This window comes from Salmo trutta, chromosome 21 (genome assembly GCF_901001165.1).
Source record: "Salmo trutta chromosome 21, fSalTru1.1, whole genome shotgun sequence".
NCBI classification, from domain to species: domain Eukaryota; kingdom Metazoa; phylum Chordata; class Actinopteri; order Salmoniformes; family Salmonidae; genus Salmo; species Salmo trutta.
Window position 1 is genome coordinate 34,810,890 of NC_042977.1, and position 11,597 is coordinate 34,822,486.

Here is an 11,597-nt window from a genome sequence, read left to right on the forward strand (position 1 = left end):
TCAAGGTTTAATGTACAGACAAAGGTATGGTAGGATGTGAATACAGTGGAGGTAAACCTAGGCATTGAGTGATGATGAGAGAGATATTGTCTCTAGAAACATCATTGAAACCAGAAGATGTCATAGCATGTGTGCGTGGTGGAACTGAAAGGTTGGATAAGGTATAATGAACAGGGCTAGAGGCTCTACAGTGAAATAAGCCAAGAAACACTAACCAGAAGACCAATGGACAAGGCATATTGACATTAAGGAGAGGCATGCTTAGCCGAGTGATCATAAATGTCCAAGTGAGATTCAGACAGCTAGCCGGGCCATAGGTAGCAAGCTGGCAGAAGATGGAGGGAGGTCTGTTTTTAGCCACCTCGTGCGTTTTTGTCTGTAGATTAGTGAGGTTCCGTGTGGTAGGGGAGACCAGTCCAATTGGCAAAATAGTTATAGTTATAGTGGCCCAAGAAAATTGTCCGATAGACCTATTAAGATAGCAGCCGATAAGACAGCTAACGATTAGTGGGCCGCAGATGGGCGTTCAGATTACGTCGCGACAGAGGGGCCTGTTGGATAACTCCCTCGGGCAGATAACGTCGGTAGTCCAGTCGTGAAGGCCCGATGGGGCTCCGCATCGGCAGTAAAACGGGTCCGGATAGGTGAACGTAGCCCAGGAGTGGCTGATGGAACTCTTCAGTTGGCTAGCTCCGGAATAATTGATGTTAGCTCCGGGACCGACTTTAGCCAATAGTCACTCGGTTAGCAGCTAGCTAGCTGCAAGATCCAGGTGTAAATGTCCAGAGCCTGCGGTAGAAATCTGGGAATATGGAGAGAAATAGGTCCGGTATGCTCTGTCGCGCTGTACAAAACTGGCGATAGCTTTTCGAGCTAAGGGATAGCTGATGACCGCCAACCGTGGACAGCTGAACTCCACTGTTAGCCAGTGAACTGGCCAGCCTCTGGCTAACATCTGGCTTGCTTCTGTTGTGGATTTCAGATTTGAGGTAAATAATACTTTTTTTTTTAATTGGTGAGGCGGGTTGCAGGAGAGTGTTTTGAGGTTGAGTTTTTAGAAAAAAATATATTAAAAGATATGCGAAGAAAATATGTAAATATATATATACACGGGACACACAAGAGGAGAACAACGGACATCTGACTGCTATGCCATCTTGGAATTAACACTTATCTTAACACAAATGAATTAACAGAAGTGAATAATGAAATGGTCCTATGACTAAACCCCCTCTAATCCATGGCCACACTTTATAGACGGGTGAAATTACCTTCTGTAGATAAGAGCCAGCAGAATCACTCTATGAGTGATGAATGAATGGGAATGGGACTCTATGAGTGATATACAAGGGCAGTAAAACTGGTTACAGATTGATTACTTTCTATCAAAAACTGTAGTGAACATAAGGGAACTTCCCTCACGCATGACATTGTCACAATGACTAGGCTGAACAGAGAGCTCAAGGGGTTTGTGAGTCAGATATGGCCCTGTTTGAACTCACATAGGAAAATGAAGAGGTTGCACAAACATAAACATACTTTAAATAGGCTTGTGAAACACTAACTGTAAATAAAGTTATTCTATTAATTTCACTCTGTTTTATTATATTACTCAATGTCATGCTAAAACAGAATTATTGGTAGTAGTCCTACGATCTGATACAGCCCAAATGAACTCTGCCCCACTAGGGGGAGGCACCACGCCTCTTCTGTGTGTTTATATATAGGGCTGACTCCCTTACGAGTAGACGACACAGGATTACTGACTCAATTGCGAACATTATTCAGATCGTCATTAACAGGTAAATAACACTTATTTTACAAACGGTATTCAACGTTACGTATTGTTGCTGGATAGCTTATAATGTTGCACTCCTAGTTCTCCGTTGGCTTCACGTTGGCCGTGTTCGAGAGGATCAACAACGCAATATATTGATTGACTGATCTACAAATACTAATGAGTAGTTATTTATGAGGCAAGGTTATTTGTAGATCAGTCAGTCGGCAGTCGCCTGCAATCGTTTTGATGCTCTCAAACACGGCTTTTGTTTTGGGAGCTTTTAGCGTAGGGGTGTCAAACTCATTCCATGGAGGACCTGGTCGTGTCTGCCGTTTTTTTTTTTTTTCCTTTCGATTAAGACCTAGACAACCAGGTGAGGAGAGTTCCTTACTATTCAGTGCCCTTAATAATTCGTAAATCAGTTACATGGGACGAGTGAAAGCCCGCAGACACTTGGCCCTGGGTGGAGTTATTAGGCATCTGTTTTAGCGCATCAAGTTCAACTGAATTACTCGCTTGAAAATGCGAAAATATGCCTTTTACGTAGGCTATTGTTTATTTGTAACTTTTTTGTGCGCTGTACTACATGCATAGATGGTTTTTATTTTGTGTCACATTTTGAGAACTTTGCAGAGGGAAAGGGTTTTTGCAGTTTAGTATCCTAACAATAGGCTACAATAGAAAGAATAAGCACACTCCATATTAGCATGAAGCCTATTTTCCAAGACAATGGAGTATATTATGGTTTCAACGACTTGGCATTGATCTAATGTAATTTATTAATTTAGGGCCTACAGTTTACTTATTGGACTTTCAACCAGTATCTTATCTACAGTGAATGTGAAAGTGGGATTGACCAACTCACCTGTAGGCTATGTGTTTTTCTCTTGCAGCAGGAGATCAGTGCCAGAATGGTTGTGCTGTCTAAAGAATATGGGTATGTGGTTCTCACTGGTGTTGCCAGCATGGTAATGGTCGCCCACCTCGCCGTGAAAGTTGGCAAAGCTCGCAAGAAGTACAAGATCAATGTGAGTTGCCTGGGACCTGGCCCACTGTGTGTCAGCCAATGAATCATCTAAAGCTTAAACTAGGCTATAAAAACTCAGGATGGTTCCCCTGATTTTCTCTTCTCTGTTGGACAGTACCCTCAGATGTACAGCAATGATCCAGACTCTGGAAATATCTTCAACTGCATCCAGCGAGCCCATCAGAACACGTATGTACTATGTAGTATGAACATTTAGTATGTACTTGGCAGAGGAAACAACCAGATGTTTGTTATAAAAACCAAACATTTCTTGTAATATTAGGTCAAAGTTATTATTTTTGACTTTACAGCCTGGAGAGCTACCCTGCTTTCCTCTTCAGTCTGGCCATTGGTGGTCTGCATAGTCCTGTGAGTTCCACCATTTATTCATTTACTATATATATGTTAGATTTGCGTACCATGCATCCCAGACTTTACAGCTAGATAGTCAGAGTACTCCATAAAGACACTCATCTGGATTCCCTTTTATTAAGACATTAAGACTCTTTAAGAGTCTTTTGTTTAACAGGGAGCCATTTGTGTTACAGCGCCTAGTCAGTGGACTTGGAATTACATGGGTTATAAGCAGGGAGATCTATGCATACGGATACTCCACTGGAGGTAAGACAATTGATAAATATGCTTATAATACAATAATTTATTAAAACAATATGGCAGCCTTTACTCAAGGGTTTTGTTCTATGTATTCCTTTCAGATCCTAAAAAAAGGATGCCAGGGTTATCCGGGAACATTGCTCTGCTGGGCATGATTCTGACTGTAGCCAACTTTGGCAGAACCCTGTTAGGCTGTGGTGACTGGGTGAGGCCTGGGATGAGACCAGGATGAGGTTCTTAGCTCCCTTTCTGGGATGCTACTGTTAGGCTGTGGTGACTGGGTGAGGCCTGGGATGAGGTTCTTAGCTCCCTTTCCCGCTGCCATTCCTGCTACCATTCTTCAGTGAGAGGCACTGCAACCCCACCTGACCCCAGTCTATTAGTAGTTGTAGGATGTCCTTTGTGGGCATCCGTACTTGTGTATGATATGTATAGACAGAGTTCAGTAAACATTTGGAAAGAGATGACCACGGCTGTTGGTTTATCATCCCATAACTACCACACCACACCAACTCCTCCCAGACCCCCTCCTCAACACTGATAGGCCCAGATAAGCTGTTCATGGTGCTTCACCAGCTACTCTTTGTTAGAGTGTGGTATTTTTATGCATAATGTTGCCAAAACTGTATTCCACAGGAGGTTGGTGGCACCTTCATTGGAGAGGACAGGCTCGTGTTAATGGCTGGAGGAGAATTATTTGGAATGGCATCAAACACATGGTTTCCAGGTGTTTTATGCCATTCCATTCTCTCCATAACTGCCATAGTTAGGATCCGTCCTACCCGCAGCATCCTCCTGTGCTGTATTCTAAATTAAATTCTAATGTAGAAAATGACCATGGAAAATGGGCTTAAATAACATTTCTAGGTTCTATCATGGACTTGTGTTTTAATGTTTGTATCCATGGGCGTGATGTGTGTGTGGAGAATAAGGAGATGTTATTGCTTCAGAAGAACCAGAGTGAACCAAGAGGTTAATGTGTGTGGTTGTCCTCATTGATCTGCATAGTTGTCCTAAGTTTACAACTTTTAGTCATTTAGCAGACTCTCTTATCCAGAACGACTTACAGGAGCAATTAGGGTTTAAGTGCCTTGCTCAAGGGCATATTGACAGATTTTTCAACTTGTTGGCTCAGGGATTCAAACCAGCAACCTTTTGGTTATTGGCCCAACTTTTGTTACCGCTAAGCTACCTGCTGCCCCATCACCTCTAAGTCTACATGCAGGCACAATAAATACTTTACTATTATCTTAGCCATTAGGCAATGTTCTGTTCGTGGTTGGGTTAGGGCTGGGGACTGTACTACACTGAACAAAAATATAAACACAACATGTAAAGTGTTGTTTCATGAGCTGAAATAATAGATCCCAGAAATGTTCCATACGCACTAAAAGCTAATTTCTCTGTTAGTGAGAATTTTCTCCTTTGCCAAGATAATCCATCCACCTGACAGGTGTGGCATATCAAGAAGCTGATTAAACAGCATAATCATTTCACAGGTGCACCTTGTGCTGGGGACAATAAAAAGCCACTCAAAAATGTGCAGTTTTGTCGCACAACACAATGCCATAGATGTCTCAAGTTTTGAGGGAGTGTGCAATTGGCATGCTTACTGCAGGAATGTCCACCAGAGTTGTTGCTAAAGAATTGAATGTTCATAAGCTGCCTCCAATGTCGTTTTAGAGAATTTGGCAGTATGTCTAACCGGCCTCACAACCGCAGACGACGTGTATGGTGTCGTGATGGCGAGCAGGTAACTGATGTCAACGTTTTGAACAGAGTGCCCCACGGTGGCGGTGGGGTTATAGTATGGGCAGGCACAAGCTACGGACAATGAACACTATTGCATTTTATTCATGTCCATTTGAATTCACAGGGATACCGGGATGAGATCCTGAGGCCCATTCTCGTGCCATTTAGCCCGCCGCAATCACCTCATGTTTCAGCATGATAATGCACAGCCTCATGTCGCAAGGATCTGTATACAATTCCTTGAAACTGAAAATGTCCCAGTTCTTCCATGGCCCGCATACTCACCAGACATGTCAACCATTGAGTATATTTGGAATGCTCTGGATCGACGTGTACGACAGCGTGTTCCAGTACTCGCCAAATGCAGCAACTTCGCACAGCCATTGAAGAGGAGAGGGACATTTATTCCCAAGTATTCTCACACATAATAGAGAGACATATTCGATCTTATACAAATGTAAGGAAGGTTTATAATGAGTATGTTTTAGTCAAACATGATTTCTTGTGGTCAATTAGCAGTCTACAAATTATTTGTAATTATGTCCCGGACCCCCCAACCATCCACTCAAGAAGAAATCAGCCCTCGGCTGAATCTAGCTGATGATCCCTGTTTTAAGGTACTGTGACTAACAGATGCCAATCTGTATTACCAATCATGTGAAATCCATAGATTAGGGCCTAATGAATTTATTTTAATTGACTGATTTCCTTATGAACTGTAAATCAGTAAAATCTTTGAAATTGTTGCATTTATATTTTCTTCAGTATAATTAACAATACAATAGCTCTCTGAACTTGTGAATCACTTCCTCATTATGCTGTAGAGTCAGAGGCACACAGCAAAAAGGGTTTAGGTTTTATTATTAAAAAAAGTCCTTATATAACGTTCATTTTTTACAGTTAACCCTGCATCTGTATGTCAACCTCTTACATCACTTTTGGCACTTACAGGTAAATCACAAGTAAAACACTTAAACACTGTAAATATAATTTGTTGCAGTGCACGACAAAAAGTAATTTTCTTCAGGTAATTTTCAATCTAAATGTAACTTAAAATCTCATAGTTCTAATACATACTCTGCTGTTTCTGCATTTTATTATTTCCAATTAACTTAAGGATCATTTTCTGAGACACTCATAAATATCAAGTAAATAGTTAATAAATATCTAATTACATCATTTCCTATGGCTTGTAAAGAAATACTAAGCATACATTTTGCATTTACATTTTGATAATACTATACTTTGCACCATTTGTGTTTAACAATGTTTATTAGCTGATCACTTCCACATGAAGCACCGCCGTCTCATCACCATTGGTGAACCTTTAACCCTTAACCTTTCTCCTCAAAGTAGTCTATGAATTGGATCTGTATCTATATGGCTTTGAATCAAGTCACGCTTATTGGAGGTTACCTCCTTTTTGCAGGAGCGGACTGAGACCAGAAATGGCCTCTGGTATTTCTAACACACCAGCCCATTTTTTTACCTTGAGGCCCCCATTATTAGCCAGATCATCATCATTTTGCGCAAAAAAACCCCCAAGTTAGACAGGCCCACTGGGTTAAAAATGGACCAGCCGCCCCTGCCTTTCTACACCCCCAATCAAATTAGCTTCTCTGCATTCGTTGGTTGACTGTTTTTCTGACTGTTTTGGGTTACATTTACAGAATGTTTACTGGCTATCAAGTAAGACCAAGGATGGGTGTTTTTCAACCCACTAGGCATTCTGGTTTGAAAGAGCACTTCAATCATATTTGGTCAGTTCAATGATTAGAATAGTTCTATAACATGGTTTATTGGAGACTGATAAACATTTAAATCAAGTACCTCTACAGTAAGCATTCCATTTTCCCTCGATCCTGGACTCAGGCAACAACATCCAACGTGACATTGTGTCTTCTTCATACAGTACCAACTCATTTAGGGGCTTTGGAGACTGTGAGAGCACTGTGACTGTTTCTATAACACATTAAAGTGCAGCCTGTGCTGTGCATGACCTGTATCAGGAGGAGGGGGTGCATTACAAAGGGAACTCGTCTCTGAAGAACAAAACAGACCCCTGTGCAGATGAGACGTCCGAGAGTTTCAAAGGGAATATTGAGGGTGTTGGCCTAATGTTTAAACGGAACCTCTGATGTTGGCCTAATGTTGAAACCTTTCATGTTGGCCTAGATTTGAAACTCCTCATTGGGTATTGAAAGCCCTCTCATTGTTAACAGAACACAATCAAATTGGAAACTGCTCAGAAGGGGGAATCATAGGGAGTCAACATGGGCGCTGGCGGAGGGCCTCGAGTCCAGTCAAAAGCTTTGCCAGGATCCAAAATAGCAGCCCATTGGGTGTCTGCTGTGTAGCTGTGTTAGAAGAAAAGTTGACTGTTGTTGATGAAAAGTTTCCATCATCAGTAAGTGTAAGTGTATCTGGAAAGTGGTGTGTCTTCCATCAAGTCGTCCTGGACAGGAAGACAAAACAAGAGAGTCATAATGTTGCCAAACACTATATCACTTCAAATTAATTGAAATCATATATCTCACATTAACAACATGTCATGCCACAGAAGACCTGAATCTAACATGTCAAGTATAGTATGGTCACCATGGGTAGATCCTGCAGCCGGTGGAAGTCCGGGTGGTCGGTCCGTTGGCGGAACTTGAGGAAGAGGATGACAGAGACTACGGCTGTGGTGACGATGAAGACAGAGACCAGGCCAGCCAGCACAGGGTCCAGAGGAGAGTGGAGATGTGGCCCTTTGTCTGGAACAACACGTTAACTGATTTATTGATTGATTGGCTAATTAGTTTTGTAATTTGTTAACTGGATAATGAGTGAATAATTTGATTGGTTAATTGGTATATTATCACCTTACCCTCATCTCCAACATTGAGCTCCGATGGAACCTCCTGTTGAGGCGGGCTGACAGGGACGTGGACTGGGGCAGTGGTCTGGGGGTGCTCCATGGTGAGGGGTTGGGTTGGGGAAGGGATCAGGGCAAGGGTGCTGGGTTGGACAGAGGACTGGATCGGTATTAAAACATGGGATGGAAGTAGGTTGGTATCTAAGGCAGGAGGAGTAGAGGTGGTGAGGTGGCCTACAGCGAAACCAGGGTGGGTAGTGCCCCCTAGGGTGGAGGGGTGGCTAGTAGTGCCCCCTAGAGTGGAGGGGTGGCTAGTAGTGTCCCCTAGGTTGGAGGGGTGGCTAGTAGTGCCCCCTAGGGTGGAGGGGTGGCTAGTAGTGTCCCCTAGGTTGGAGGGGTGGCTAGTAGTGCCCCCTAGGGTGGAGGGCAGTCCTGCAGGGGAGGTGCTCTTCACAGGGGATGAGGAGGAGGAGCCATCTGGAGCGGCTGAGTGATAATCACATAGAAATATAATTACAACAGTATTACATACAGACAGTATTACACACTGTACATACAGTATCTCAATGGAAGATACAGATAAAGGTTCTGCAATGAGTCTTTTTTCATGTACCATCATTACTGCTTCTCCTAAATGAGGTTCTACTCATTGTTATTTGAAAGCAAAAGGAGAAGAATGAGAGGGAGACAGATATATTGAAATCTGGATGGTATTATGTCATATTGTGTGTTTTGTCAGGCAGAAGAGGCATCAGATACAGCAGACTCGCTCAGCATTGACAGAGATAGTTATATTTGTTAAAACGACACCTCCTACATCAGGTTGCCACATCCCCCTCTATACCGCTCAACAACCCTCTACTCCCTGTGGCCAAGGCACACAGGTAGCCAGGCCCAGGGCATACCATGATAGAAGGGAAAGATGGAGACTTTCTATTCCCCTGGTAAGCTGCTTGATGGTGGGTGGAGCCTGAGGCAAGCTTCTGTATGTGCAAACAAGCAGCTTTTGCAGAATGCGGCTGTCTATTTTCAGACTGAACACTATATAAACAAGCTACCAGCTGAGTGGTGGCTGAGAGAAAGTCACAGAGTAATATAATTACTATAGTATTACATAAACAGGACGACCTCAGGGTAACCATGGGGAATATAGACAGGCTTAATGACGCTGAAAGAAGTGAAATATCCTTTGGGTTACAGTACCTGCGAGAGTGGCATTGTCTTGGGTGGTGGTAACAGTGTTGACTGTGTGTGCAGGTGGAGACGTGGTCATCTGATTGGTCACAGCCATGTCATCGCTGTCACCAGCGTCTGTAACAGAATCTGATTGGTGCAGCTTGTCGCTGTTGGTAACAGCTGGTTTGGTTGGGGCTCTATCCGCTTGGTCTGGTGAGGTCTGATTGGCAGGACCTGGCTCTGGCCCCAGATCCCCATCTTCATTGATAATTGGGAGGGCTTGGGATGCAGTAGACACGCTCTCACGCTGGAGGGCAACTGGGATGAAGACAGGGGGCAAAGCAGTGCTCTGACCTACAAGAAAATAATGATGATGTCACTGTATAAATATAATGTCCTGGTTCTCCATGTTGTTGTGAATAGATGAATTACTGATACTGGTAGACAATTCAAAAAGCATAACTGGGAAATAAATATGTATTGATTCTTTTTCCTTTCCATTTAACCTGAGCAGGAAAAAGTCAGGGCTCTGGTCAGGCCCTAGTCATGATTTTTGGCATTTTCATGTATGTCTAGTGTATGTTCAAATGCCATTGAATTGATCATTGTTTTAGAGTATTGAGTGTTGAATAAATAATGTGCCAGTGGCCTGTAGCACTGTGGTGTTACATAGTTAGGCATCTGTAGCCTGGTGAGCATACATGGCTAATGCTGAGAGGGGGTACATCATTTCATCTTCCATTCTTATCAGCAATACTCATTGATCTGCTTGTTGATCATGTCATATGATATACTTATGTTATGAAATATTCCTAATAAGAGCAGTTGGCAAACAATCCAAATGCAATAGGCTATACAAAAACATGTTTTCATTGGCTTACTGGAATATGAGACTACAGTACTGAACGAGTATGCATTTAAATAAGAATGCAATACTCACAAGAATAATTGATTAAGTATATCAAGCAGGGTTAGGTTAAATTCCAATTTAATTTGAAATTCCAATTATATTAATGAATTCACTAAGGAATTTAAATTGAATTTGAATTGTAAACACATTTAATCTTTGGAATTGAATTGGAATTCAATATGTGTACATTTCCCAGGTAATGGAATTAATCCACTTAGTATAAAAAATTGACTACAGGATTTGTTTTAAATAATTTAAACTTGTATTTCTATATTTCCATTATAGCGAGGCTGTCTGAACAGTGAAATGATCAACCTCAAACCCTGAGGGAATTGAATTCAAATTTGTGGAATTGTTTTGTTCATAATATTGAATTAGGAATGTAATTATTGGAATTTACCTAATATTGTAATTGTACGGAATTGAATTATCTCTGAATTCAAAGACTGGCCTGGAATTTGAATTTAATTACATGGAATTTACGGGGAGAGGTAATAAAATTAGAATATAATTTGGGCAATTAACCCCAACCCTGATATCAAGCAAAATATCAGGCAAAATATGTTGAGAAATTCAAAGAATGTTCCTATTGGCCTCTTATGTCAGTAAAAATATCCTTACCCATAATAACCTCATAATAACCCGCACTGACAGGTAGCCCAAGTGTATGACCAGTCGATAAACACTGCCAAATGAGATTGGTAACATTACATTTACATTTAGCCTAGAATCAGAATATCAGAATAACTGTCATCAGAATATTTTGTGATGATAAAGTAAGCTGAATGACGAGCACAAAATATATATTCTCAGCGAGCTGTCTATTCTAAACACAGCACACACACCGACACCTACCCTTTGTCTGCGATGATCTGGTAAGGATCACCAAAGCACAAACCACTAGATGCATTTCAATGTTCATTTCATGTGCCGCTTTCGTGGATACGATGATAAAACGTTCAACGGCTTTTAACGCCCGTTCTCGTCTTTGCTAGAGCGTATTCTTTGCTGTTCTTTCGGTTGGTTATATGACAGAGAACAGCATTGCTAAAACTACAGAAGGGTCTGGCATTAGAGGATATGAAAGAAGGGGTGGGGTTGAAATGCCTATATGACGCGCGGTGCGCAATGTAGGACTAACGCACCGCGCAACACACAAAGTGAGTGTCTGCCCAGCTCCGTCAGGACGATGTCTGTCGATGTTAAAGGCCCACAGTGTGTTCTGAATGTGTCACTGTCACGGTCTCACTTCCATTGCTTGCCCGCGACCGCCCTTCCCATTAAAGGGGGGCACGCTGCACCTCAGTCAGCTGTCACTGCATGCTGCGTGCGCTCCTCATTGCTCCCTGATTAAAACAAGCATTTCTAGTCATTCCTTTATCAGAAATACTGATAGGCCCTACACAGGTAGAGTTATGGATCTGTTTTAAAGATTCACTATGTTCTTATGCTTATGAGAAAATGATAAAGACCAACATTT

At 42.1% G+C, this 11,597-nt stretch overlaps 2 protein-coding genes across 4 annotated transcripts; one reads left to right on the forward strand and one right to left on the reverse strand.

The window, feature by feature from the left end:
* The first annotated feature begins 1,696 nt into the window (after positions 1 to 1,696).
* Positions 1,697 to 6,053, forward strand: LOC115157253 (microsomal glutathione S-transferase 3). 3 transcript variants are annotated; one of them, XM_029705344.1, is made up of 7 exons: positions 1,697 to 1,802; positions 2,674 to 2,808; positions 2,923 to 2,996; positions 3,119 to 3,176; positions 3,356 to 3,428; positions 5,106 to 5,175; positions 5,299 to 6,053. In XM_029705344.1, exons 2-7 carry the CDS (start codon positions 2,692 to 2,694, stop codon positions 5,318 to 5,320), a joined length of 414 nt encoding a protein of 137 aa, XP_029561204.1. In that variant the 5' UTR covers positions 1,697 to 1,802; positions 2,674 to 2,691; the 3' UTR covers positions 5,321 to 6,053. The 3 variants fall into 3 exon arrangements, with proteins under 3 accessions (XP_029561204.1, XP_029561202.1, XP_029561203.1); XM_029705342.1 differs by lacking the exons at positions 5,106 to 5,175; positions 5,299 to 6,053 and adding an exon at positions 3,524 to 4,399 and having other exon boundaries at positions 1,698 to 1,802; XM_029705343.1 differs by lacking the exons at positions 1,697 to 1,802; positions 5,106 to 5,175; positions 5,299 to 6,053 and adding exons at positions 2,021 to 2,153; positions 3,524 to 4,399.
* An 884-nt stretch (positions 6,054 to 6,937) lies between these two features.
* On the reverse strand, positions 6,938 to 11,206 carry LOC115157252 (mucin-2). Its single transcript, XM_029705340.1, has 5 exons — positions 10,973 to 11,206; positions 9,235 to 9,561; positions 8,044 to 8,517; positions 7,773 to 7,930; positions 6,938 to 7,629 (listed from the first exon to the last, which is right to left on the reverse strand). Exons 1-5 carry the CDS (start codon positions 11,037 to 11,039, stop codon positions 7,579 to 7,581), a joined length of 1,077 nt encoding a protein of 358 aa, XP_029561200.1. The 5' UTR covers positions 11,040 to 11,206; the 3' UTR covers positions 6,938 to 7,578.
* Positions 11,207 to 11,597: the final 391 nt, after the last annotated feature.

Bases quoted from the DNA above. Each gene is read 5' to 3' on its own strand.
- LOC115157253 (XM_029705342.1), top strand. From the start codon at position 2,692: ATGGTTGTGCTGTCTAAAGAATATGGGTATGTGGTTCTCACTGGTGTT. The intron at 2,997-3,118 runs GTATGTACTATG...TTGACTTTACAG, and splicing joins CAGCGAGCCCATCAGAACAC to CCTGGAGAGCTACCCTGCTT. The intron at 3,429-3,523 runs GTAAGACAATTG...TATTCCTTTCAG, and splicing joins ATACGGATACTCCACTGGAG to ATCCTAAAAAAAGGATGCCA.
- LOC115157252 (XM_029705340.1), bottom strand. From the start codon at position 11,039: ATGAACATTGAAATGCATCTAGTGGTTTGTGCTTTGGTGATCCTTACC. The intron at 9,562-10,972 runs GTAGGTGTCGGT...ATTTTCTTGTAG, and splicing joins CAGATCATCGCAGACAAAGG to GTCAGAGCACTGCTTTGCCC. The intron at 7,630-7,772 runs GTGACCATACTA...CTTCCTGTCCAG, and splicing joins GGCTGCAGGATCTACCCATG to GACGACTTGATGGAAGACAC.